The sequence below is a fragment of the Rhamphochromis longiceps genome, linkage group LG13, assembly GCF_057381845.1.
Source record: "Rhamphochromis longiceps isolate RC_006_pf linkage group LG13, R_longiceps_female_GT1.1, whole genome shotgun sequence".
NCBI lineage: Eukaryota > Metazoa > Chordata > Actinopteri > Cichliformes > Cichlidae > Rhamphochromis > Rhamphochromis longiceps.
Window position 1 is genome coordinate 10298019 of NC_140569.1, and position 25860 is coordinate 10323878.

Consider the following 25860-nt stretch of genomic DNA (forward strand, 5'->3'; position numbering starts at 1 on the left):
AGGATCTTTTTCTACGTAGCTGACGGCTGGTAACTGTGCAGGGGCGGATCTAGCAAAGTTTAGCCAGGGGGGCCGATAGGGCATGAACAGGGAAAAGGGGGCACAAAGACATACTTTTCTTTCTTATTCTCATTTAAAATGTCGAGCTTTTAATAAATAATTATCTGACACACAAAGTTTTAATTTGATGTAAAATGAATAGAAGTCAATTACTGTATATAGTGACTATTAAGTCTAATATATACCCTAGTAAGCTATAGTACTTTTTACTTTGGGAAGGTACCATCTGTGCAGTCTGCAATTTTGTTGAAGAAAGATGTTGAATCTATTTAATATTTCTTGAAAAATAATTGATTTCTGTGCATTTTTTTTCACACTGCATCAAATTAAGGTTGATTACGTCGATTAAGCATCATGAGGTGGCGCGTGAGGGGTGGTTCCTTATTTTTTATTTATTTATGTTTGTGGTTGCTGGGAGTTGGAACCCTATTAGTTAGGTTGCTTAATATTTACGCTAAGTACTCTTTAAAATACCAGAATAGGGAGGATGGTGTAGGTTTAAGTTTATTAGATTGATCAGTATTGCTGAACTATGAAATTTTTTTTTGTATACAGGTATAACAGAATAGCTTTAGTGTAGTTGTTGTTTTAAACTTGAGTATGAACTTGCAGACTTGCAAAATGCAGCAAGATATTTAAAAAACAGTTTTGTTGATTAAAAAACACTATATCGGATTCATATCGGTATCGGCAGATATCCAAATTTATGATATCGGTATCGGTATCGGACATAAAAAAGTGGTATCGTGCCATCTCTAATGTGAATGTGTGTGTGTATTGTTTTAATTAATGGAGCAAGCTGAATTTTCACGGTCCAATAAGAGACTGAGCTGCTCCTACTGTGTTTTTCTTTTACTGCTATTCACTGACGTGCTGGTGAGTTGAGAGAACGGTCGAGTTCCGTCTCGTAAAGTTCACACCGCTTTTGGAAATAGTCCGAAAGTAGAAGGGCGTGTGAGCAACCACTCTCGTCTCTAATACCAGCGAAGGTGATAGCAGCTGTATTGTGTATATATTACTTAAACAAAAATAAGTAAATACATAAATAAGATGGGTAATCAAGCAAGTGAAATTAAAACTCACTCCTGCTGACGAGCAGTGGTGAGAAAAGAAAAGTCCAGACGCCGGACAAAAACAGTGTCTGTAAACTGAGAGATTTAAGAAAACAAAATATAAACAGTCAGAAGAACAGAACTCAACTGCCAGTTTAGTAAAACCAGAAGACGAGACACTGTGCAGTCCCCACAATCCTTTTAGTAAACCATCACTCACTCCTGCAGCCGCATCTGCAGCAACACCCATATCAGGAAGAACATAATAATCCCTTATTAAGTGAAAACTAGAGATCACAGTAGTTTTGTTGTAGTTTTCATTTTAAATATAAGGTTTTCATCCTTTTATTTGTTGTAGTTTTCATTTTAAATATAAGGTTTTCATCCTTTTAAACATAAGGTTTTCATCCTTTTATTTTTTGTAGTTTTCGTTTTAAATATAAGGTTTTTATCCTTTATTTTTTGTAGTTTAGTTTTATTATTTTTTCTTGTTTATTCCACTTGTTATTTCATTTACTATGATTTTCATTTACTATGATTTTCTTTGTTCTTTTTATTATTTTATTTTGTTTTATTCTTTAGACCAAATGATTTCCATTTCTGCTATGCTGACATTTTGAAAATTAAAAAATTGCTTAAGATACTTAATAAATAACCTTCACAGACAATTGTTGTATACATTTAAAATAAGTTAAAACAGGAGGGAATGTTACAGGAAAAATGATTCTATGTTTCTTTACCTTCTTTTAAATGTGCAAGCATGCCCTTTTGTCTATGGTTAGATTAGTTTAGAATTATCTTTTTAGACTTTCTCAGCAAAGACATACTGTTTTGGGACATATTGTTTTAGATTGTTTTATCTCTCACAGCTTTCTCCCAGCTCTCTGCTGACGAGACTAGCGCCACATATGGAGTTGTTTATTTTATCTGTTTTGTATTTTCTTATCCTGTTCTCACTGTCTTTCCTATAAAAAGTGCCCAGCCTCTGTACACGTTGTGAGTTGTTCTGAACAGCTTACCCGTGTGCACGTTAAAGCATAAAAAGTGATCTTGTCTCATTGTGTCTTTATTTCTCCTGGGTCTTTTACAGAGTTTTCCCCCAACAACGGTACTTTCTTCAGCTTCCTGCAACTCCAAGCAATACCTTGTCAAAGTCATATAACCAAGAGAGAGATTCAGAGTCCACATTTTCTTTTACAGTTTCTTAGAATAGCAGTGATTTCATCTAGCTTACTGCCTCAGAGCTGCTATTACAGACTGCCCTAAATTTTCAGCAATTTTATTACAGTTTGGGTGCACTTACATTTCACCCAAAGTTCAGAAAACTTTCTCTGTAAGTATCAGCTTACAGACAAATTTTGTGCAGACTTGCGGGTTTTGGAAAGTGGCTGCTCAGCTGTACTTCAGCCAGGTTTGGACAGGTTGTGTGGCTATGAGCCAGGTCCACCACAGTGAGACTCTGGCTGGTGAGAGCAAGGCAGTGGAGTCAGCAGGTTGTTGTATCTGTCCAGTAGCAGGGATTCTCAGTCACTGCTCTTAAGTCAAGGTGACTCACGGTGGGTGAGGAGTCCACTCAAGTCCAATCTGAGCATAGCAGTAGAGGAAAGCTAGCATTGGTGGGGCCATGGTAGACCAGCCTGAAACAAAAAGAAAGCAAATATATTTGCATGTTTTTCGATTTACAAACTATCTGGATAATGCAGTCTGTGTTGTTGTCAGTTATTTAATTATGAATGAAGCTTAAACGCAGCTTAAAAGTATATGCTAAGTGAGTAGGTTTGCTCATTTCCCTGTGCCATACTGCATCATGTTACGTTTTTTCCCTCCTTTTTCTATATTTAGCTGTTTCTCCGAGGGTCGTGCAGGCAGGTAAGGACAGCTGTCTGCACCTCCTCCCCAACTGGCCTGCCTCCAGATTATCTCAGTAACCTGCACCTGCACCCACAATGCTTTTCAATGGTCTATTCTTTTCTATTCATGCCAAAATCTAATTCACGCACACACTGGCTGCTTTATGCACAGCTGTACTGTCAGTTTTCTGTCTGCGTAAAAAAAAGGTTACATGAGCTGAGGCCAGAAAAGCTTTATTATGATGCAAAATATTTTAATGGCGCACGGAGGATAAGTTTTGTGTTGTGTAGTATGCATAGTGCGTTTCTGTCTGATTGCAACCATCTTTAAGAAAAGCCTTGATGTTTTAGTAAATATGAACTAATTATTAATCACATTGGGTATAACCATTTTCACATAAGCTATCATTATATGAAGCCTTTCTCACCTGTTTATTCATTATTTAAAGCCCTCTAGCCTACATGTACATTATGAGCCAAGACACCCCAGTGTTTTGCCTTTGCAGGTATCTGCATTTCATTAACACCCTCAGTGTGAAATATGTTCTCCAGCCAGTTATCCAATCTTTAATGTGGCCAACAACTAACATAGTAGAAAGGCAAAGTTGAAAGAAACACTACTAGCCAAATATAACTTCAGAAATATGTTGGAACTGATTGTATTTTTTAAAAATGTATTCGGTGCTTTCGTTTCTTCTTGATTATTCGCAATGTTTTTTGCAGGCAACTAAAATCTAAAAACAAAATAAAACCAACTGATGACCAGAACAACTTTTCAGATAAAAGAAGAAACTTAAAAATTGTAGGTTATCTCTTTTTTTCACCTCTTTGTTTATATAATATCACTAGAAAGGGAGAAGTAGAGGAAAATGTGATTGTTTTCCTACCACTGACAGTCACTCAGTCATTTTTCTATGGACTCTGTCCCATTTCCTATCAGTGGATTATGGATTCACCCAGCTAACAAAGCTAACTAGCCATTGCTAGCTTAGCAACTCTATCCGGTTGTTAAGTGATGACGTGACGAATCCTACTTCCGGGCCTAAAGTAGTCTGTTTAATATGGCTTTTGTGTTGTTAACATGTTTAATGTTTTGTATTTTCTTCTATTTAATCTCAAAAAGCTCCTAAAACAGTCAGTGATCACTGTGGACCTCCCTCGGCTTTTATTACCGCTAATCATTTATTTAAGCTCAGTTTTTAAAACCTTAGGATGTAACTACAACCCATCCCATGCAGCAGTATATGAATGACTAACCTCATACACTCAACAAAAATATAAACGCAACACCTTTGTTACTGCTCCCATTCCCCATGGGATGGACGTAGAGACCTAAAATTCATTCCAGATACACAATATAACCATCCCTCCCAAACAGTGGTCACAAATCAGTCCAAATGTGTGGTAGTGGGCACATCTGCTATATTGAGATAATCCATCCCACCTCACAGGTGTGCCACATCAGGATGCTGATCTGACATCATGAGTAGTGCACAGGTGTACCTCAGACTGCCCACAACAAAAGGCCACCCTGGAATGTGCAGTTTTTTGCGCTATTGGGGGTCTGGGGACCCAGAACCGATCAGTATCTGGTGTGACCACCATTTGCCTCATGCAGTGCAACACATCGTCGCATGGAGTCTATCAGATTGTCAATTGTGGCCTGTGGAATGTTGGTCCACTCCACTTCAATGGCTGTGCGAGGTTGTTGGATATTCGTGGGAACTGGTACACGCTGTCGTATACGCCGGTCAAGCACATCCCGAACATGCTCAATAGGTGACATGTCCGGTGAGTATGCTGGCCATGCAAGAACTGGGACATTCTCAGCTGCCATCTGCCCTGAACAATGTGAACCATGATTCATCCGTGAAGCGCACACCTCTCCAACGTGCCAGACGCCATCGAATGTGAGCATTTGCCCACACAAGTCTGTTACGGCGACGAGCTGGAGTCAGGTCAAGACCCCGATGAGGACGACGGGCATGCAGTTGAGCGTCCCTGAGACGGTTTCTGACAGTTTGTGCAGAAATTGTTTGGTTGTGCAAACCAATTGTTCCAGCAGCTGTCTGGGTGGCTGGTCTCAGACGATCTTGGAGGTGAACCTGCTGGATGTGGAGGTCCTGGGCTGGTGTGGTTACACGAGGTCTGCGGTTGTGAGGCCGGTTGGATGTGCTGCCATATTCTCTGAAACGCCTGTGGAGACGGCTTATGGTTGAGAAATGAACATTCAATGCACGGGCGACAGATCTGGTTGACATTCCTGCTGTCAGCATGCCAATTGCACGCTCCCTCATTGCTTGTGGCATCTGTGGCATTTTGCTGTGAGACAAAACTGCACATTCCAGGGTGGCCTTTTGTTGTGGGCAGTCTGAGGTACACCTGTGCACTACTCATGATGTCAGATCAGCATCCTGATGTGGCACACCTGTGAGGTGGGATGGATTATCTCAATATAGCAGATGTGCCCACTACCACACATTTGGACTGATTTGTGACCACTGTTTGGGAGGGATGGTTATATTGTGTATCTGGAATGAATTTTAGGTCTCTACGTCCATCCCATGGGGAATGGGAGCAGTAACAAAGGTGTTGCGTTTATATTTTTGTTGAGTGTATGTGGATGGATTATCTCAGTTGTTCTCCTGGCTGAAGTTTGGTCCTTTTACAGCATCCTGCCATGCGATTACATTTGTTCCTGACCACCGAGAACACTCACGTTAACTTTTATCGAGTGGAAAAAAAGTTAGCTTGTTTATATTATGCTAACATAGCTGTGTCGCTAGCGGTCACGTAGCACATCATTATATACCAGATAGCCAAACTTCAGTAACCCTACAAACGTCACTGCTGTTTAGTTTTCTGTCTTCATTTATGTTGGAAGTGATAACAGAGCTGTACGTTTTAATTTGTTTCCAAAACCCCGTAGTCAGAACATGCTATATTGTATTTAGATAGAAGCTAGCGAGCTAACTTCCTGCTAACTTCTAACTCCGTTAAATGTCATAAAGTCCGTTTTCATGGATGCCTGGATGTTAAACTCAATTGTTACACCTGGTAGAGCAGAACGCTGATCATTTTATTGAAGATGAAAGACTTTAGACAGTTTTTCCAACTCTCAATAATGCCATAGTGATCATTTGATATATGGACCTGCAGCGGAGTTTAGGTCCAGACACGGCTAGTGACGTCAGACTTAGCAACCGGATAGTCTTATCCCAATCACAGTGATGACTGCTTTAAAATAAACAAAGAAAAGAAAGTCAAATCAGATAAGGGTTCCACCTATATTTTATACACAAGATGTGTTTAGTGCTACTTACTGAATGTTAGCATGCTTGCACACTAAAAAACTAGCTTCTGAAACACTAATACTATGGCTTAACAGTGTAGTGGTTAACAACCTGGCCTAACACACAAAAGATTTCTGCTTCAAGCTTTGGAGGAGATATAAATCCTTGGAAGGGTTGAAATAAGAAGGACAGCTGGTGTAAAAGTCTATGGTAAAATGAAATGCGGGGAGTCATCTGCTAAGCCGACCACAGTGGGTAGCGCCGCATGTTTGCTTTGGCAGGATTTTTATGTTGGATGTCCCTCCTGACGCAACCCCAGAAGGGACTTGTGTTTCTTCCCAGAAAGTACCATTATTATTTAGACAAAAAAAGAATGTGCTAAAATTGGGAACAACACACGTTTGTTGCCTAAAGTAAATATATAGCAATTCTACCAATGTTAGGTAAATGTTCTAAGGGGAAATATTGCCATTTTTAGGACTTCATGTGCCTTAAATTGAGCTTTAAGGAATCTTTGCAGTTAAAAATGAAACACAAAAAGTACTCCTTGGGTAACAGTGAAGATGTCATCAGCACATTTGTGCATGCAATAAACAAACAAAAAAAAAACCCCACACATAACAGTGCAGTGGTACTTTTTGCTGTGTTTGTGTGCTCTTGAATTAAAACTTGGTCTGTCTCTTAGTTGTAACTTTAGAGTACATGGGGGCTTTCAGGTGCAAGACTCAAGGGGACACTGTTAACACAAACAACTTAAGACACACAGTGTGTTCAGAAAATTGTTTGTTGTACATTTTGCCAGAAAGGTCAGGGAGCAATTACACTACTGCCTGCACCACTCACAATCCCAGACACTCATGTTAATGAAACCACAGCTCCCTCTCTGCAGTTTCCTGTGAGGACACACGCAGACACAAGTAACTGCCTCAGGCGTTTCTGCTGGAACCATTATATCTCAATTTAAAGTGCAAAAACACATGTAATCAGTGAAAGAACCGAGCTTATTAAGTGATTTGTTAAATCATGTATTTCTAATTTTCCAGTCTTTTTTTTTTTTTTAGCATTTCAATGATCTTAATAAATCCCCATAAAAGCAAACTGAGATTCTCAGCTATTGCGCAGCTCTTGCTCTGAATAATTCACAACTGAAATGGTATTTTCAAACACCATGCACTTATTTTTAGGTTCCTCTTAACTTATTTACACCGAGACTACAGTCTTGTGAGCACGAAGGAGGTCAGGAGTGCTAGAGGAGGTGTAAAGTTATGCACCATTTGCTGCCTCCAACAAAATTTTACTGTAACATTGAAGCTTAAGTGGTGACTGGAAAATACCCTGTCAGACTGCTTAGGTTTGACTTTAAGATCCCACAGACTGTGGTATAAACAGAAATGCTAAAATAATAAATAGTAATAAAGAAAAGTAATAAAGAAGTGCTTCAGTTTGTGGATTTACACTCACTGCACAACATGAACTAAAATCAGCATGAAATAGAAAGACGGTCTTTTGCCCTTTATCTGTTACCTGAGTTTACCTCTTGCCATGGCATTCGTGGGTGATATTACACAACCTTTAAATCTAACAGTAAACCACTCACATCAATACTAGTGATCTTCACATCAATATATATGTATTTTTTAAATGAATGAAAACAACAATCTGTCTTTTTTTTTTTTAAAAAAAACGTCCCTGGCACTACATAGATCAGCTTAGTAACAACTTTCATCTCTTCAAGTTCCTTTTAAAATCCTATTTTAAACAGCAGGCAACTGTTTTCAGCTCTCATGAGCACAGTGTAAACCATAGTTTCAGCACCAAACATAAGCACACTGGCACAGTCTGGGACTCGCTGGTAAATGCATTTAGCAGCTAAAGATTCACTTATTTCCCTCAGGAGTTAGTAGAGTCAAAGAAAGAGCTGGAAAGAAAGAAAAAGAGATAATGAAGCAATTAAGCAGCTGTTTCCTAACATCCAACACTTGTACAAACTTTACAGGGTAGAAATGTTGTTGTTGTTGTTGTTGTAGTACAGCTTCCACTGCTGCTCATAAGTGGATAAATGTCATGTTTTGGTTCAAGCTATTGCTTGTTTTATTTTGTAATCACTGCTTCTTGTCTGTTTTACTTCCTGCGGTAATTTTATTTCTATTTGCCACTGCCTTATTAGTTTTTCTTGTGTCATCTTCCACACCTGTTCCCCGTTTCTCTCCCGTGTTAAATCAGCGACTCACCCAACAGTTTTTATATAGATACACTTGTCAGTTTCCACAGATCTCTGCCAGATTGTCTTATTCCTTCTTATCTTTTTGTGTTTGTCTCCTTTGTGACTGACAATTGGATTTAGTGTTTGCCTGCTCTTCTTCTGGATCCTTTGCAGGGCTGCTTGCTTTACTGTCTTTGACCTCTGCCGGCTTTGAATAAAAATTTACATTTTGGACTTTTAATCAGCCTCTATGTTTGCCACATTTTAGCGATATAAATGAGTAAACTCATATTCAACTCAATTAAAATTCCACATTAAAGTTTTGGTTAATATACAATATTGATGATGTGACATTCCACTGATGGGCTTTTTTGTACCGACTGTGCTCCCAGCCCAGCAGCGAGTGCAGCTCAGACTGCTTATCGTAACTAGACAGGCTTCAAGAGGCGCTGCCATCTTTCTTTAGGTATCCAATGAGCCAAAAAAAGAGACACTGGGAGAAAAATAGGTCCTGGCACAACCACATAAGCAGATGTCTCTTTATTCGCCTGTGCAGATTAATTAAATTAGAAAAACTGTTAAATACACAAACCTACAGAGAAGCAAAATTTTTAATGATTTCTTATATTTTATTTCCGATTTTATTTTCTAGTACATACTGGCTGGCTTCGCTCTGTTGCTTTAGGAAAAACAATATTTAGCTGCTTTCACCGCTGAGGGCAAACATGTGATGACCTACAATGCAACTCAGCTGTCAAATTAAAAGGAGCACATGGCTGATAATCCACACAGGAGAATGTACAAATGCCAGCTGAAACAATCCTGCAAAATAAAGCCACATGCAATTCCCACTGAGTGAATGTTGTGGAAAGCAATTTACCGTGAATGAAGACACGCTTCCAGAAGATTCTGCCAACATGTATTCCCCCAAGGAACACCAGATTAGAAAGGATGAGCATAGCAGTGGAGAAGGCAAAGACAAGGGCGATGCATCGCCTTTTCATCGCCGCAGAGAAATTCTGCTCCTGGGAAATCAGAAAAATAAATACTAAGAGGCGAACCACAAGACATTTCTATTGTACATGGCAGAAGGAACAGAGAGGCACCTGGCACAAATGAACTGTGTGACCATAAACTAGGTGGATTTCACGGTGTGCCATCAGATATGAGCACTATATTGAGAACATGAACCATCTCCCAAGGCTATGGCCAAAGAAGCAATTGGGAACAGGCTTTTACTAACATGAATATTTGAGGTTAAGTGTACTTCCCCATTAGATGTGACAAGATCCAGCCAGTTTGTCTCCAGTCTGTAATTAGTGTACCCTCTCTAGGCATCATCTCTCACTAAATAACATAATATGACCTCTTTATTTCTGACTGCAGGAGAGATTTTTATTACATCCACACATCTTAAATGAAAGACTTAGTAGGTAATTTAAACCTCCTAATGTTTTAGCACCGTCAATGGATTTCAAACTTACAACTACGGAGTGAATAAAGGTCGAGGCAAAGAGAGACTTCAGAGAATTTTCCACCAGAACTCCAGCCCAATTCATCAGGGCCCAGTACTGTAAGAAGTCATGTCCACCGTGCCAGAGGCAGACGAATCCGAACGCAACACCAGTGGAAAACATTTTGCAAAGAGGACCATGGCGTGAACCTCCCAGTGGAACATAGATGTATCTGAAACACGAGTACATGTCATAAAAATAACAGCAATCCAGTGTCAACAGAATGAATAAAAAAGGGGATTCTAACCTGTGTAAAGACTAACCACTGCAAAACATTGCAAGTGTAAAAATGGCACCACAATGCATTTTGGATTAATCAGAACCAGAAAAAACTGCGTGGTCATGCTGATTTTACTTTTAAACATGGCTTTGACGTCTAGTTGCAAAAATAGAGGCAAACCAGAGAATATCAATCAACCTATTAACAACTCTGGAGGAGGGTTAATGTTTTTAAGTGTTTTTTTATGATTCACACACATTTAACCCACTGTCAAACGTACAAATTCTGTATTATTCAACACTTTAGCGCACTTTTGCTCCTGGTTCTGACTTAAGTATATCAGTTAATAAACTGTGAGGATACACAGTTAAATAAAAGAGCGACAATTCTCATGAGGTAATTCATCAAACAGTAAAGCTATAGCACAGCTCCTGCAGTTCATTTTTGTGGTTTAGATTAGATTACGTTCCATGTGGTATAAAAATAGCACCTCATGTGATAACACACTCGATGTGAATAGCGTCCAGTCGTTATCAAATGCAGAGCATGTTGTGAAGAAAAATTGCCTCAGATACTGCGAGAACCTTGTCTGTCCCAGAGGTACTGACAAGAGTCTGAACATGCTATATCACTCCAACACACTTAACAAACAAATCATTGTGTGCAGTGTTGCTGAGCTGGGAACTCATTATCTCAGCCACCCTGTGGCTAATCAATGTTCCTGAAAGATGAGCCAGCATTTTCTAAGCCTGAAATAGAGTGGCCAGCTCGGCCATATTGAGGATGAAAGTAGGTGCGAAAACAGATGGAAAGGTACCAGATTGTCAGAGCCAGAGGAAACTGAATACCTAAACATGCAGAGTATCTATCCATCTAATACATTCATTTGGATGTAGATGGATTCTAAACAGATGTTTTTCAAAATATGATAATATCATGCTGTACATTAATCTCTGATTAATCAATGTGTTATGTAACACCTGATTAATCCAAGCAGGTGGTGCAGACTACAACATGCTCACAGGTTTTATCGACTGTCATTAGGAATTAAAGAGTGTAGTATATATTGTTGTTGTGTAGGCATGCAGCTTACTTAATCGGTTTTGCTTTAAATCCACTAAAAACCGAAGTTAATTTCTAACCTTGCACCATACCCAACCTATTCCCCCACTTACATATTTGCAACCAATATTTACTAAGGTGTGAGATCAAATGCTTCTGCTCGTGTGTAGCTGCAATAATTCAATCAATAACCCAGTGAGAGCTCTTTTGTTGGGCAATAACTAAATGCGAGTGAAATGGAGAACCTGAGAGACGGTGGCACACAGACAGGAAAAGCGCAATGGAATGGCGAAGAATGAGCCACTTAGCTGCCCAGGGAGACGGGGTGTCAGTGAGTCATGTAGAGTACATCATTTAACACCTACGCACTCATCTAACGCTCTTCAGACAATTTCAACTGAATTTCAGAACTGCATTAAAACCTCTTTAAAAGCACTTTTGCAAGAAGGAATGTCGGGGGCATTGTGTCATGGGTATCATTTTGCATCTGCGGTAGGATAATTGCAACTGATGCCATTAGGCAGGAGAAAACAATTTCCAATGGGCACAAATTAAAATGGAAACTTGCATTTGCAATTTAAATTCTGGGATCTCTAGCAAATTAATTGGAGCCATTTTAAATCTCTAATATGCATTCTTTCATAAAAGTAGATGTACACATGCACCGTCATACTGTACCCGTCACACAACTGAGAAAAAAATAAAACCCTAATTAGCAAATAATAACCAAGACAGGGGAACATTTCCACTGTGTTTTCTGACAACCATGCAACTGTAGCGTTGCCTTAATGTAGCAACCTGCCTCCACCAAGCAAACCATAAACTCCCAATAGGCTGCATTCAGCCAAGTGTGCATCATTAAAAGCGAACAAACCAATAATGTGTGTTGTCCAAAGTACAAGTGTGCAAATTACAAATGCACATATTAAACAAGGAGGCATTTCTCCAGGGTGCACGGGCAGCGCCACAACAGAGGAACTGTTCACCAACAACATGCAACCTCATAATCATGAGAAAGCCTACATGCAAATGCAGCATCCTTATCCATTGTGATGAAAAATGTGGGCAGGCAGCAGGAGAATGGCATGTTTTTTTTAAGGTTATTCAGCTGACAGGTTCAATGCCCCACAGGAAATAAGCTCTTTAACTGCATAATAGATAACAGATGCGATACAAAAGTATTCCAAATATTAGATAAGACAGACATAGATAAAGACAGACAAATAAATGGATGCAGATAGGCAGATATTCTTGAGGCATTACTTGATTAGGATGACATTTCTCATTTTAAGTATGCATTAACATTGGAATTAGTCAGTCCATCGCTGAAGTGCCTCTTACCTGATGAGCCATCGATACAGCCCCTCATCAAAGTGCCTAAGAGTGAAAAAAATACATTGAGTCACAAATTTACATAATAATAATATATCATTGAGTAAGAACCAGCTGAGCACTGGGCTTCATATAAACTGAGACCTGCGCAATAAGTATGTTTACACATTTGTGTTTATGTGCTTCCTCTTTGTCATTAAGAAGATTAGATTTGGCTCAGTCTATAACTGGAATTGTTTCATCAGCAATGTTGATGGATAGCTTTATGCAATCCATCAGTGAATTCGACCAGCGCACACACACAGGCTCGATTGGAGTGCATCAGTGTCAGCACACTGGTCCGTTTATCCTACAGCTGTTTTTTTTTCTCGTTTTTTTACTGTAATACCAACACACAGCCTTCTAGCTCAGCTTTTTGTACTCTAAATATGGGGAATTTCTCACTGTTAATTACATTTGGGAACAAGACTGATTGTACTGGGAGAAAGTGACAAACTGCTGGGATACTCTGGTAATTTATAACCAGGATCTAAACCCAATTTGAGTCGCTCCTTTTGTTGCAGATGGCAATATGTTCAAGGTTTGCACTTAATGGTATGTTTGTTCTGTTTAAAAACTGCCCACTGCTATAATAAGCTGCTAGTTTATACAGCAAGCTAAAATGGTCCTGCAGTAAAGCGTCCCTTGATGCAGGATATAAGCTCTTGTAGAGAGATGTTAATTCAACTTCATTGTGATGATGATTATTACTTTTGAGGATTTATTTTTAAGATATGAAGAGTTGTTTCAACTGTCTACCCTTAACCTTAAACCATAAAAAGGAAGTAAAACCTGCCATCATCATACACATGAAACCTATATGATTCATAAAGGTGAATCATTTAAGAGCTAAACAACAAATAACTGCACTGTATAAGCTTGTAATAGATAAGATGAAATGAATGTATATTTTGCACTATATAAATACATAAAGAGATTTTCTGAAGTGGCAAAGTCTAAATACTAACAGCACAATAGCACAAATGTTCATCCTTATTTATATACTTATACACAGTGTGTTATTGTTTTTGTTAATGAAATACCTGCTGAATAAGATTCCTTGTCCCTTGTAACAAGCGTTTTCCTTTGCATGTTCATTAACTTGAGCAATTGTGACCCCTTCAGTATAAACTAGGAATAGATCTATTAGACTAGTTTCCATTTTAATTGAAAAAATAAGTGAAAAGACAAGTTATTATTATTTTTTCCGCTCATTGTGACAGAAATAATTCAATACGAGCACATTTTAAACCACGAAACAGAAGAAAATCAAAGCATCTTTCCTGTTTCTTACAATTACACAGCACTGCGTAAAATAATAATAAACCAGAAATATCCAGGTTCCTTTAACTGACACACAAGTAAAACTCAATTATTAAAGCTTTTGGTTTTACTCTACAAGGTTTCAGTTTGTTTCATAATGTCCCTGCTGTCTAAGAAACACTGCAACAAACCTGCTGATTATGAATTAAAGAAAACAAATTGGCCTAAAAATAATAGCTTAACATGTGCTTATCATTATGATGAGTCTGAAAGAATGATCTTCAGGTGATCTTGTGTAGGACAACCTGTTGTTCTTACTATTAACAACATAAAATGAAACTATTTTCTGCGCCCACTTTGAAACTTGACAATAAATGACTTTGTTTTAATTTAAGGACATGAGGAAAGGTAGCTTTTCTAGTAAAGGGAATATTTAGCAAAGCTGAAAGACCAGTATAGTACTATGTTTGTTATTCTATCACTGTGGTTTCCCAGAATTGATTCCACTGTCTTACCTCCACATGCCTGTGAAACTGTACATGATGCTGACACAACGGGGAAGCTTGGGGGGAACCAGCTGATCCAAAGTAGCGAGCATGGATGGAAGGCCGAACAGTACCAGATACTTCACATAGAAGAACTGGACGACAGCTAGAGCAAGACCACCTGTGACAAAAATGAAAGTAGGTGGTGAAATCAAAAGTTCTTATTGTAAAAAAGTTCTATATAATCCTCAAACGTATGTTAGGCCAGTGTTATATTTATAGTAAAAACTCAAAAGATATATGGGAAAGGAGGATTAGATGTGATTTGTTTGTTCCACAGGTTTTCCAGTCATCTTATTGTCCAAAGGTCTTGATCTAAACTTCATTTCTTCCTTTCTTCACAATTCCATCAACTTTTTTGACAACACTGGCTGAAATGCAGCCCCAAACCATTACAGAGCCTCCACTTGTACCTCTCTCCTGACCTCCTCTCTACATATTTATAACGATTTAAACCAAAAATTTCAAATTTGGATTAATTACTCAATAAGATCTATAAGATAAGATCAGTGATTTCTAATAATAATGGATTGGATTTATATAGCGATTTTCAAGGCACCCAAAGCGCTTTACAATACCACTATTCATTCACTCTCACATTCACACACTGGTGGAGGCAAGCTACAGTTGTAGCCACAGCTGCCCTGGGGCAGACTGACAGAAGCGAGGCTGCCATATCGTGCCATCGGCCCCTCTGGCCAACACCAGTAGGCAAGTAGGGTAAAGTGTCTTGCCCAGGGACACAACGACCAGGACAGAGAGCCCAGGGATCGAACCGGCGACCTTCCGGTTACAGATGCGATTCCCAACCCCCTGAGCCACAGTCGCCCCATTTTAGTCCAGTTTTTGTATAATTTGGCATACATAATGGCCAACAAACAATACACAAACCAACTGCGGGTCCAGAAGCATCTCTTAGGTCCTTTGCTGGATTTTGTTTCCAATTTCTTAAGGATATGACCTTTTTGTTCATCTGCAGTATAGTGATTTTAGGTCACTTGTCCAATTTCTTCAAATTTTCAGATATGGCAATTGTCTAGCGAACAGCTTTTTAGGAATCTCCTTGTTGCAGAAATAATATTTTATGTGTGTCAAACTTGGCATTTTTCATATAGTGAACGAAGAAAATTGGAACAAATTATGTTTTTGCAACAGGCTAATAGTAACAAAGTATTTCAGACCTTCAGAAAGCCCCAAGACATTTGCTTTAAAATACCACTTACAAGAAAGTGTGGCTTCTTGGAAGCAAAATATAAAGAAATGAAGGATTAGATGGCACCAATTCGCTTGTGTCAATAAGCAAACTGTGCTCATATTGCAACAACATGACTGCCCAGACGTTTGTGGTATAAACCAGATGTAGTGCAGGTTTAACATATAACCAGTAACCTTGGATTACTCAAGTGTGGTTTTTTCTCTATTATATCATCTTCGACATAAGCTCATAATCCAAGAGGTGTTTTCAAATTCATGTTACCAATTTTTGCTTAACATTCAAAAAATTTATGAAAGACATTTTAGACAACCACCTGTATATCTGACTCTATGTGCATGTCAGAGACCAGCTCTGCTAATTTAGAGTGGGCTTATATTTAATTTAAGTGCAAATAAACTATTATATCAAAAACAAACAAATACACACATATATGAGAACGTTTTAAAACTTACATAATCCTGTGGTGGTAGCATGTAGTAGGTAAATGTAAAGTTTAAATTTTAAGAAAGCTGTGCTGTTGGTGGAAAAAACAGAGTATCAAGACTTGCCTAAGGCCCAAGGAGGAAGAATTTCTATGTAGGTCTCATTAGACTGGATGGAGTGCATGTACATGACGTGGATCATGTATTCTGCAATACACCACCACAAAATGATCCGTCCTAATCTGAGCACCAAGTAACTAAGGGCAGATTCATCCCTGTTACTTTCCTCCGCAGACTTCTGCATCTGTTAGTGGAGCAAGAGAGCATGTTATTAAGGACTGCCAGGTGAATCTTCATTCACACAGCCCCACCCAAAAAAAATCTCAGGGTTGTAGTAAAAGAGGCAACACATAATGTAAGGATAAGTACAAAACTACGACAAAAAAAGATAAGCTGATTAAAAAAATAAGTGAACATGTGATGTTACTGCTCTTTTGTACTGTAAAAGGGAGATCTGCTCTCAGGAGCACCAATCAGCTTCAGTCTCTTGCAGATAAAAAAAAAACAAAGAGGAAAATTTGATTCTCAGTTTAATCTAGAAGAATGCTTTGATGTCTCTTACCTGCTCAATGTAGTTTTTGTAGGTTATAATGGGTCCATTATAGAAAAAAGGATGATAGAAGGTATACGAAAACAGCCAGCAAAGCTGCACAATACTGCATTGGTCTTCAGGGCTCCAGCAGTGCTCCAGGCTGAAGCTGATGAAGCGCAGACCACAAACAGCAACACTGAAGAGCAGCAGATAGTGCTCCTCATCACTCTCATACCAGCCTCTCTGTGTAATACAGTGGGAAGGCCAATTACATATGACGCATTCCATCAAAATCATTGCATTAGTAGTAACAGCACTAAGATAGACACTAAATATATATTCTATTTATTTATACAGTATAAGTGGACTATAGTGAAATGGTTAAGTAACATTAAAAATGAATCTAAATGTTTGCATTTTATCTGAAATTATTTCTATTTATCATTTATCATGTAGGAAATTGATCTGTTAGATAAATATACTCAAAATAAATTTACCCTAACCATGTGATCTGGATATTCTGTAGAAAGGAGGCAAGTGACCAAATGGTTCCCTTAGTATTTTGCGCCCTCTTGTGTTCTTGGCAAATATGACATCTAGTAACAATCACAAGGATAAAGGAAGTTTTCACATTGTAACTGGATATCATGCTGCTACAGAATAACAAAAGGTTTTTACAAAAAAACTAGTTTAACATTATTATTTATATATTTTATAAAGCCCTGTCATGGGCTGGTAAACTGTCCAGCATATACCCTGCCTTTTGCCCCATGACAGCTGGGACAGCAGTTAAAAAATATTTTTTTCATGTTTTAAAGGACATATAATCTCCTGGAAATAAGAACTGCTGTGTTTTTACCATCTTACAATGATCTCTTCATATCTACAGATGGATTAGTCTGCCACTGTTTCTACAGTGGGACACAGTAGAAACGGATGGGACAAAAAAAACACTCACTGGCAGATATCACTAAATCCTACACAAGCCCCTTGTGTAGGATTTAGTGGCTTTGTGTTTGTCTGCGAATACCAATGTAGAAATAAAACAGTTTTTGCAGAACAGTCTGTGGTTTGTTGTTGATGCAGTCAAAGTTACTATTTTTGTGTTAGTTTTTGAACTAGGTGTTGCTTTGTAGGTGTTCAGAACACCTACAAGCATACAGGAAAAGATTTATTGTAGGAGTTAAAGCCAAGTCAACCCACCTGGATGTCTTGAAGTTCGTTGATATGAGGTGTGTAGAGCAGCAGCAGGTTACATGCCCACGACAGAGCGGGCTTTCGCAGCTGGGCCATAGAAAAGGACAAGCCCAGATGTACCAGCAGCACACTCACACCTTTAATCCCCAAAACACTGCTGGCTGCTAAGAAGCCATATATCGCAAGTGCTGGCACTCTAAGCTGATGGAAAAACACATAAAAATGTGTGGGATTAAACTGTTTGCCACCTATATTATATTTAAAGATTACTGTAGCAACAGCTTCATACCTTGGGGTAAAAGATGCTGGTTAATCTTGATAAGACAGCATGACCAATCAGAGTCCACAGTAAAGAGTGCTTAGCCCAGTCAGTCCAAAAATTCCACTCAAAATCTAAAGGGTCCTGATAACAAAACAATGCACTTATAACACCTGAAACCTGTTCAAAAGCAGCTTTAAACAATGCAAATCTGTTAAGGTATTTTATTTCTATGCATCGATTAAATTAAAATTATTACTTTGTTATTCTAAATTTAAAATTAACTGGAAATTACCACAAACCTTTAGTACACTATAAGTCTTAAAATCTAGTCTGTTGGTTCAGACATGGCTTTCTATCAATTCAGCACTGAACTTACCCTTTTAAAACCTTTAACAAGGCCCTTTTCCAACTGGAATTCTCTCTCTAATCCCACTTCATACTCTGGGCCAAAAACAGGATATAACAGCTTTATTTATTTATTTTTTCTCATTTTATCTAACTAAGATTTCAGTAGTCATATTTCTACTATACCTTTGCTGAACCTGTGAAGTTGATAGAAAGAGTAGAGATGAGAGCCCAAGGAAAGCACCCAATAGACAAGGACCTCTGTCCTTGGCAAGGGAGCCAACTGGGCTTTAGATATGGATCCCATCAATGAAAGTCAATCCGCTATCGTATACCTAAAAAAAATTAAAATGACCACAGACCAAGATTACACTCAGCATAATTCCTAGTAGAGTTATGTTTGGAAACTATCTGCTGTAGTTCTGACTCACTTCATGTGCTAAAAAAAATTAATAATTTAGAAAAAAACTCTTGCTTTCACATGTTATAAATAGTTAAACAATGCAGTAGTGCTTATACAAGTCTATTTTACCAATTTAATGCAGGAAACCACGAAAAATGGCAACAAGACACTGTAAATAGTTCAGTAGTGATACTTCTTAGTGATTCTCATAATCAATACACTGTTTGGGTGTGCATATACAACACAAAGAGAAGATAACAAGAAGACTACAAAGGTGGGAGAACTTTCTTTAGTTTACTTTTAAAACTGATTTTCACACATAACCTATATTAAATGCACACTTCAATATACCCTGAGATGTATCCTTTAGTTGAAACACAGCAGAAGCTTGTGTGGAGGGAAATTACGTGTTTTTTGTTTTTTCTTTCATTCTACTGACTGAAGGACGCACAGCGACGGCAGTGCTTGTCAGTGCTAATCTGTTGGCTAGCACTGCCGTCGCTAGGTAACACTGTCCAGAGGTTGCTGGCCATGACGTATCGACCCTCTCAGCTGCCTAAACAAGTTAACCTTACTCTATACCAGAAACCGTCTCGGTATTTCAACTTAAAAAGAGCCCACTGACATAAAGTCGGTGCATGTATGTTTCAACATGCAAATTTGGGCATTAATTTGCGAGGTTTCCTGGGAAATTCCGTAAGCCATCCCACCAAAATACATATTTAGCTAAGCTAGCTCATCGGTTGAAGACTTCGTAATGTTACCTAGTAACACTGGGCTGGTGTCCATTGCGTTGTTGTAGATTGCAGACTTTACTGTATAATAGTGCTTGGACAGTAGATTCCCCCGGTATCCAACATTCAAAGGTATGGCATTCTTCTTTTTGCTTTTCCTTGGCTAGAACTTTTTGGAACATGACTGCCCCCAATTGTGCGGGAGTTGCTTAGCTGGAGAAGTACTATTAATAGAAACGTACTTTAGTCGTGATTTCATTTTTAGTGTTGGAAGTTCAGCCGAACTCATAGCAGTTACTCACGATTTCTTATTTTGTTTTTACTTTAAGCTACCAGGTATTTGCCAGACTTTCGGGAATTTTCAGATAATACTGTAGACATCAGTGTGTATGTGTTTTTTTTTGTTGTTGTTGTTTATATTACTCTCCATTTCTTGAATGAAAAATTAGAAGAGTAATTAAATACAGAACTGTTAAACTGCGTAAACTAGCTTAAATGTCCCAGTTCCCATTAATGTTTCAGCACACATGACATTTGCCAAGTGAGTACACAATATGACATGGGCATGATAAGGATGATCTTTTTTTGTTTTGTTCACTTCTTCTTCTCCCCCCCGACATCCAAATAGTTAATAACATTTCTGAAATTTACGTTGTACATACAAATACTGTATATTCCAAGAATTCATTCAGAGTGCACTAAATTATTTACAGTGTTACAGTTTATTGTGGAGAAACTGTGTTGTGTTGTTTTGTTTGGTTAAGGGATCAGCAACAGCATGCATATTGAGTTAAACAAGTTTTTAGGTTTTTATAGCGCAGCAAATCATCAGACATTTGTAACAACAAAAAAAGACAATGTTGAGCGATAACAGTTATGGTAACAAGTTCAGACAGCCTGCACAATAGTGACTTAGCATTCATCATATATGATTCATTCCTCAATGGGACAATCTGCAATTTTTCACCTACAACAGCAAACTTTCAGACAAATTAGAGGACTGCTTGGCTCAACTTATAAATTTATCAAATAGACATTTGATGTTTCATCTCCCCATAACAAATAAAACTTGTCGCTTTACAACCAAATACAGAGCATGTTAAGATCAGGACTTCATTTTATTTGTACGCTTTAAACTGTCCACACTGGGAGATTCAAATTCATTAGTGTAATAGTTAATTGTAAGCTCAACTATTGTGTGTGCATGCTATGGTGTATGCATGCAGTTACTCTTGTGTGTGAGTATGTGCATAGTAATCACTATTAATATGCTTTCACAGCTCGTCGGTCTCTCCATCGAAGGGCACAGCATCCGTCTCCATGTGAATGCTGCTGGGCTCACTGCTGCCCACCCAGCCAATAGGAGTGCGATTGAATGAAGGCCGGCAGCTAATGTCATGATGGTACACCACTGCAGGTTCAGGCTCTTCTTTGGCTGCCTCAGCTTCTGGCAGCTGAAATTTCAGAAACTGATTGGCCTTTTCAAAACCGCCGTAGGGCATGGCACTCCTGTCAAACCAAGGTGAAAGGTTAATTAAAGCTCCTTTTTTTTCACAAATCTTCTACATATCAGACCTCAAGGGAACTACCTGTTGAAACACTTGTACTGGAGTAATTCCTTTTTGGCATTGGGATGTGGCATATTGGTTTGTAGAGTGGCTAACAGACCTTCATCACCCTTCATGGCCTTCTCCCATGGAGACACATAGGTTTTCACATGAATTTGCTGCTTAGTACCGCCATGTTTTCCACCTCCTGTAAAGAAAGTCATCCACATGTGCTGGTAACTAAAACTTAAAAATAAAGGTTGTGGCATGATTGAAATGCCCCTCTTATGCAGGTATTGCTACTAGAAATTGAAAGATTGTGGCAAAATAAACCAGCACAATTTATCTGCAGACAGACAGATTTTATTTTAGCTTTTTCTAAATTTAGTTGTGCTGTTGTTTTATGCAACAATGTGAGGGGTAGGAGCAGCTAAAAAGATCTAATTTTTTTCACTTATAAAACTACCAGAACTGGTGGTTCAATAAAGGATATTTATTTGTATTTTGATATCAGAATACTGACTGTTTGCTTCAAAGGTGAATCCATTCGATGAAACACCATTACTAGCCCAAAAAGACCAGCAGCTGGCCATTCAACTTGTCCAGCATACTTTTTTAACTGGCCCTAGGCTATTGTTGAACTGCACTGTGCCAGAAACTGCGACTTCCTGCAGTGCTTTCTTGAGAACCTCATATTGGAACCTGTTTGGGTTTTTTGCACTAAGGCTTGTGTATAGATTAAACGCACAAAGTACCTCATATCAAATAATGAGGTTTAGAGTTGCTCATTATCAGTTTTCTCCAGACTTTAAGCCAAGCTTAGCTAACTAACCAGCTGGTCATGGTGGTTTTAGTACTTTTAGCAAGAAAGCAAATACAAATATTCAACACATTTTTGAATAGTTCAGTGTTTAATAGATATATGTAATTTGGTTTAAAAAATAAATAAATAAATAAATACATATATCGTGTACACTGTTATTTTTTATTAATTTATACAGTTGTCCTTCTAGATGTATTTCTCAAGCTGTAAACACACTTTCTTAATGCATTTTAAATAATTTTTGGAGAAATGGCCCTCTGTACCTAAAACAGAATTGCACTACAAATGGCCAAAAGAAAAAGAAATTAGACAAACCTTTTAGTGGAGACCACTCACTACTACCTTCTCCTTTTCCACCTTCCTCGCCCACACCAACTCCTGCACTTCCTGCTCCACTTGCACCTCCCGTTCCTCCTGCTCCTTTGCTTCCAGGCTTTGGGGGAGGCACAGGGGCCCCTCCTCCTGTTTGTAGCCCTACAAAATTCAGACGTCCAGACTCCTTGCTAACAAAATGCCCACCGAGGTTTATTATTTGACCTCCCACTTGACCTCCCAGGGAGGGAACAAACTTCTGCAGGTTGTCCTGAAAGAAAGGGTAAATGGACTGGTTGTTATATAGCACTTTTCTACTGTACCTGAGCACTCAAAGCTGTTTATACAACTTGCCTCATTCACACAACCATTTTTTTCTATGCATAAATGCTATCTATCTAACATTCACACACATTCATGCAGCTTGGGTTTAGTGTTCTGCTCAAGGATATTTGGTATGCAAAGTGGGAGCAGCCAGGGATCAAACCACCAACCTTGCAATTAGCAGATGACCTGCTCTATCTCCAGAGCTTCAGCCACCCCATATAGAGCAAAGTATCACCATTATAATCAGTCATACACCATACAATGCTTTGATTTGTATTTACTGAATAATAATGATCAGGACTTGAGCATTATGTTTAGGTTAAAATTATGATTGTGTGGTCTTTATCTGCTTCAAGACCAAAAAACCCTCTTATATCACTGTTAAAATTGATCAGTATGATTATAATTAAAGCCCAGGTGACTTTACATTTAAATAATCACCATCTGCATGCTGGTACTAGGTTTCTTTCAAATATTTATATCAACAAAAGCAAAATTGTAAAGGTAAGGATACAGTTCTTCAGGTGTTACCTTTCTGCATGAGATTCAAAGCTAATTCAAGATTTATTTGCCTCAAATTTGCTTGGATTATCAACCTAGTGTCAATAAATTTGCATTGCAGTGACAAACAAGACTTTATTTTGTTTATGAACTAGGCTCTCACCATGGACTCACTACTGAAGATGTCAGGGTTGTTCTCATAGATGAATTTCTCCACTCTCTGCTGTCTCATCTTGAACATCTTGGATCCTCGGTTCTTCAGCAGGGAAAGCTCCTCCAGCATGATGTCTTTAGGAGTTCTGATCTTTGTTCCCAGGTCAAACTCCGATGCCTCTGGCTCTGACTCATATTCTACGTAAGTGAGAGCCAAACAATGACTCTAACATTGGTAAATGAGGTTGAAAGTAGTACTAACTCATAAACATTGTTTCATTAAAGAACGGTATCCTTTATTAGTAAAGTAGATTGACTTAATTGTACTGCAAATAAGCAGCTAGTTCTCTAATATTTGTACCCCTTTTTGTTTTACCACCGTGTATTTCTGTGTACTGTGTTTATATGAAAGAGCTCTACTGAGCAGTGGTAACTTGGTTTCATAGTCACGTCATTTTATGTAAGCCTTACCATCCTGAGGGATATGTGATAGGTCAGTTATGATCTTGGAGGGCTTTTTCCGCTTGGTTAGGGGAGCAGGTGTACCCAGAGGCATGACTTGAGGGGCCAGGGGAGAACACAGAACATTACCTTTGGTTAGAAAAATGTAGAACAAGTGATGATATTAACCTGAACACATACTTAAGCAATGAAATCCTTATGTTCAAGACTCAAAAGTTAATTAATGTTAAGTAATATCAAAACTTCTCCAGAAAAAAGAAGCTCCTTAAAGGGATTAAGTCTAGATAAATAACATAGAAAACTTTAAGAGGTTTAGTATGAAAAAAACATAAATTAACAAAATAGAAACCAAATAAGACAAAGTAATTGATACCTTCAGTTGTAGTTTTCTATTTCACACTACACATCCATATTCAAAGGAATTCATAAATCATAAATTGACTGTAAAGCTTTAATTGCACTGAAAGGGGTGTTGTTGCTTCAGTGTTACCATTGATTTGCACCATAGCCACAAAATAACTCTCAACCATCAACACTTTACCACCACGCCTGAAAGTGAATCCCCGGGACCTGAATGTATCAGACAGACTGACAGCAAGGGCCCTCCTCATTTTTCAAGTTCAAACGGGATGTCAGTGCCCTCAGATTTCTTACATTCTCTAGTGAAACAGATGTCTGCCTCGAAGGAAACGTATAGCTCAATATGTGTTTCAGTTTTGTTTGGAGACACAAGATCTGTACACAGTCTGTGCCAATGTAAACAGAACCATGTTATGGTTGAGACAGAAGCCTCGGGCTTATTAAAATGATGGAATTATTCATAATATTTTATCACAGTCTCTTGCATGGAAACATAAAGGTGGGAAAACTTCCCTCTATCTCATAGGCCAAGCTATCCACTGTGAAAGACATGCATCTGGTTTACATGTAATTATATGCGTGCGTTACATAGTTTCTTATCTTTCTGAACAGGTATCAACACTTTCAGCTCTCACCAGTTTCTTTAAGGCCCAATCAAGTGGCAAAACATCACATCACATCTACTGGCTGTAACTCAACCCACTGAAGCTATTTTTAAAAGCCATTTCCAGCCAAGACATTTTAGCGACATGGAATGGCGTCATTCGGCTATCAAATGGGCTCAACATAACCCTTAAGAACACACCTCCACAAAACAATTCTGACTATATATTTGGCCATCTCTCAAAACAGGTGTACAAACTGGTTTAGTTAATGGATGTTAACGAGGAGGATTTTCAACACTGTCTTTTAATTCCCTTAAATAATTAAAGGCTCAGACAAGTCTGTTCTCAGATTTACCAACCCCTCTCAGGGTTTGGCAGCGCCATATAAAACATATGCAACACCCACCGAGTGAGATGATCAGCACATTTAACCACTCCTTTGATAATTTTAAAAACAGCAAAGGAACTTTTATAGCTATGTTGCATCTGCAATTAATTATTTGTCATAAAATTAAACTGCTAACTGATCATTTTTATTTATTGAACTCTTGAGGTCTTGCATTAGTTTCTCCTTGAGATCAGCTGCAGAAATATGAGTGGGACCACATTGCATGTTAAATCCCTCTCACGGCTTTTGCACTATGCAAAACTGAAATCCTCCCAGTTATCAGCTGTCAGTTGATTGGTAGAACAAATGGACACAGTGATTTGTGGGATGTAGATCCACTCACCGAGTTTTTGTTGTTGTCCTGGCAAGAAAGACAGACCTATAAATACCAAACAGTGAAGAGGAGACCGAGGGACCAATGTTGGTGATCTCGATCACAAGTTTACAAATCCCTCAGTGCCTCTGACCCTACGTTCGCCTGGACCCAGGTCCCGGGAAGTGCAAAACCCAACCAACACTCAGATGGCAGCTCTTTCAGGGGGTTGGGGCTGTTGGTGTTCGTATCAAGACGGGAGGAGGAGGTTGAGGTTGGGTGTATGAATAGGGATTGAGGAGGGGGCAGGGGGGCATTAAAGTCAGGGGAGAAGTCTCTGTTGGCCAGCTGAAACTGCTGATGGTGATATTAAGGGAACAAAATCATTCTCACAGATGGCTCAGAAGCCTATATTTAGTAGCAAAGAGTGAGGGGGACAGAACCCAACTATAATATAACCTCAGA

General features: G+C 38.6%; 2 protein-coding genes across 3 annotated transcripts; both read right to left on the reverse strand.

The window, feature by feature from the left end:
- Nucleotides 1-1138: 1138 nt before the first annotated feature.
- On the reverse strand, nt 1139-20003 carry hhat (hedgehog acyltransferase). Its single transcript, XM_085427500.1, has 12 exons — nt 19635-20003; nt 18654-18802; nt 18499-18563; nt 18150-18263; nt 17867-18061; nt 16694-16906; nt 16198-16375; nt 14404-14554; nt 12596-12631; nt 9943-10144; nt 9339-9483; nt 1139-2749 (listed from the first exon to the last, which is right to left on the reverse strand). Exons 2-12 carry the CDS (start codon nt 18772-18774, stop codon nt 2664-2666), a joined length of 1506 nt encoding a protein of 501 aa, XP_085283626.1. The 5' UTR covers nt 18775-18802; nt 19635-20003; the 3' UTR covers nt 1139-2663.
- Nucleotides 20004-20287: 284 nt separating this feature from the next.
- myoz1a (myozenin 1a) lies at nt 20288-25661 on the reverse strand. 2 transcript variants are annotated; one of them, XM_085427501.1, is made up of 6 exons: nt 25426-25661; nt 23739-23858; nt 23278-23465; nt 22290-22557; nt 21194-21359; nt 20288-21113 (listed from the first exon to the last, which is right to left on the reverse strand). In XM_085427501.1, the coding sequence occupies exons 2-6, from the start codon at nt 23821-23823 to the stop codon at nt 20879-20881; spliced, it is 942 nt and encodes a 313-aa protein (XP_085283627.1). In that variant the 5' UTR covers nt 23824-23858; nt 25426-25661; the 3' UTR covers nt 20288-20878. The 2 variants fall into 2 exon arrangements, with proteins under 2 accessions (XP_085283627.1, XP_085283628.1); XM_085427502.1 differs by having other exon boundaries at nt 23739-23825; nt 25426-25497.
- Nucleotides 25662-25860: the final 199 nt, after the last annotated feature.

Bases quoted from the DNA above. Each gene is read 5' to 3' on its own strand.
- hhat (XM_085427500.1), bottom strand. From the start codon at position 18,774: ATGGGATCCATATCTAAAGCCCAGTTGGCTCCCTTGCCAAGGACAGAG. The intron at 10,145-12,595 runs GTAAGAGGCACT...CTCGTGTTTCAG, and splicing joins CTGTATCGATGGCTCATCAG to ATACATCTATGTTCCACTGG. The intron at 9,484-9,942 runs GTAAGTTTGAAA...CTGATTTCCCAG, and splicing joins CCTTTATTCACTCCGTAGTT to GAGCAGAATTTCTCTGCGGC.
- myoz1a (XM_085427501.1), bottom strand. From the start codon at position 23,823: ATGCCTCTGGGTACACCTGCTCCCCTAACCAAGCGGAAAAAGCCCTCC. The intron at 23,466-23,738 runs GTAAGGCTTACA...TCACTTACGTAG, and splicing joins ATCACATATCCCTCAGGATG to AATATGAGTCAGAGCCAGAG. The intron at 21,114-21,193 runs GTAGTTCCCTTG...TTGGTTTGACAG, and splicing joins CAGTACAAGTGTTTCAACAG to GAGTGCCATGCCCTACGGCG.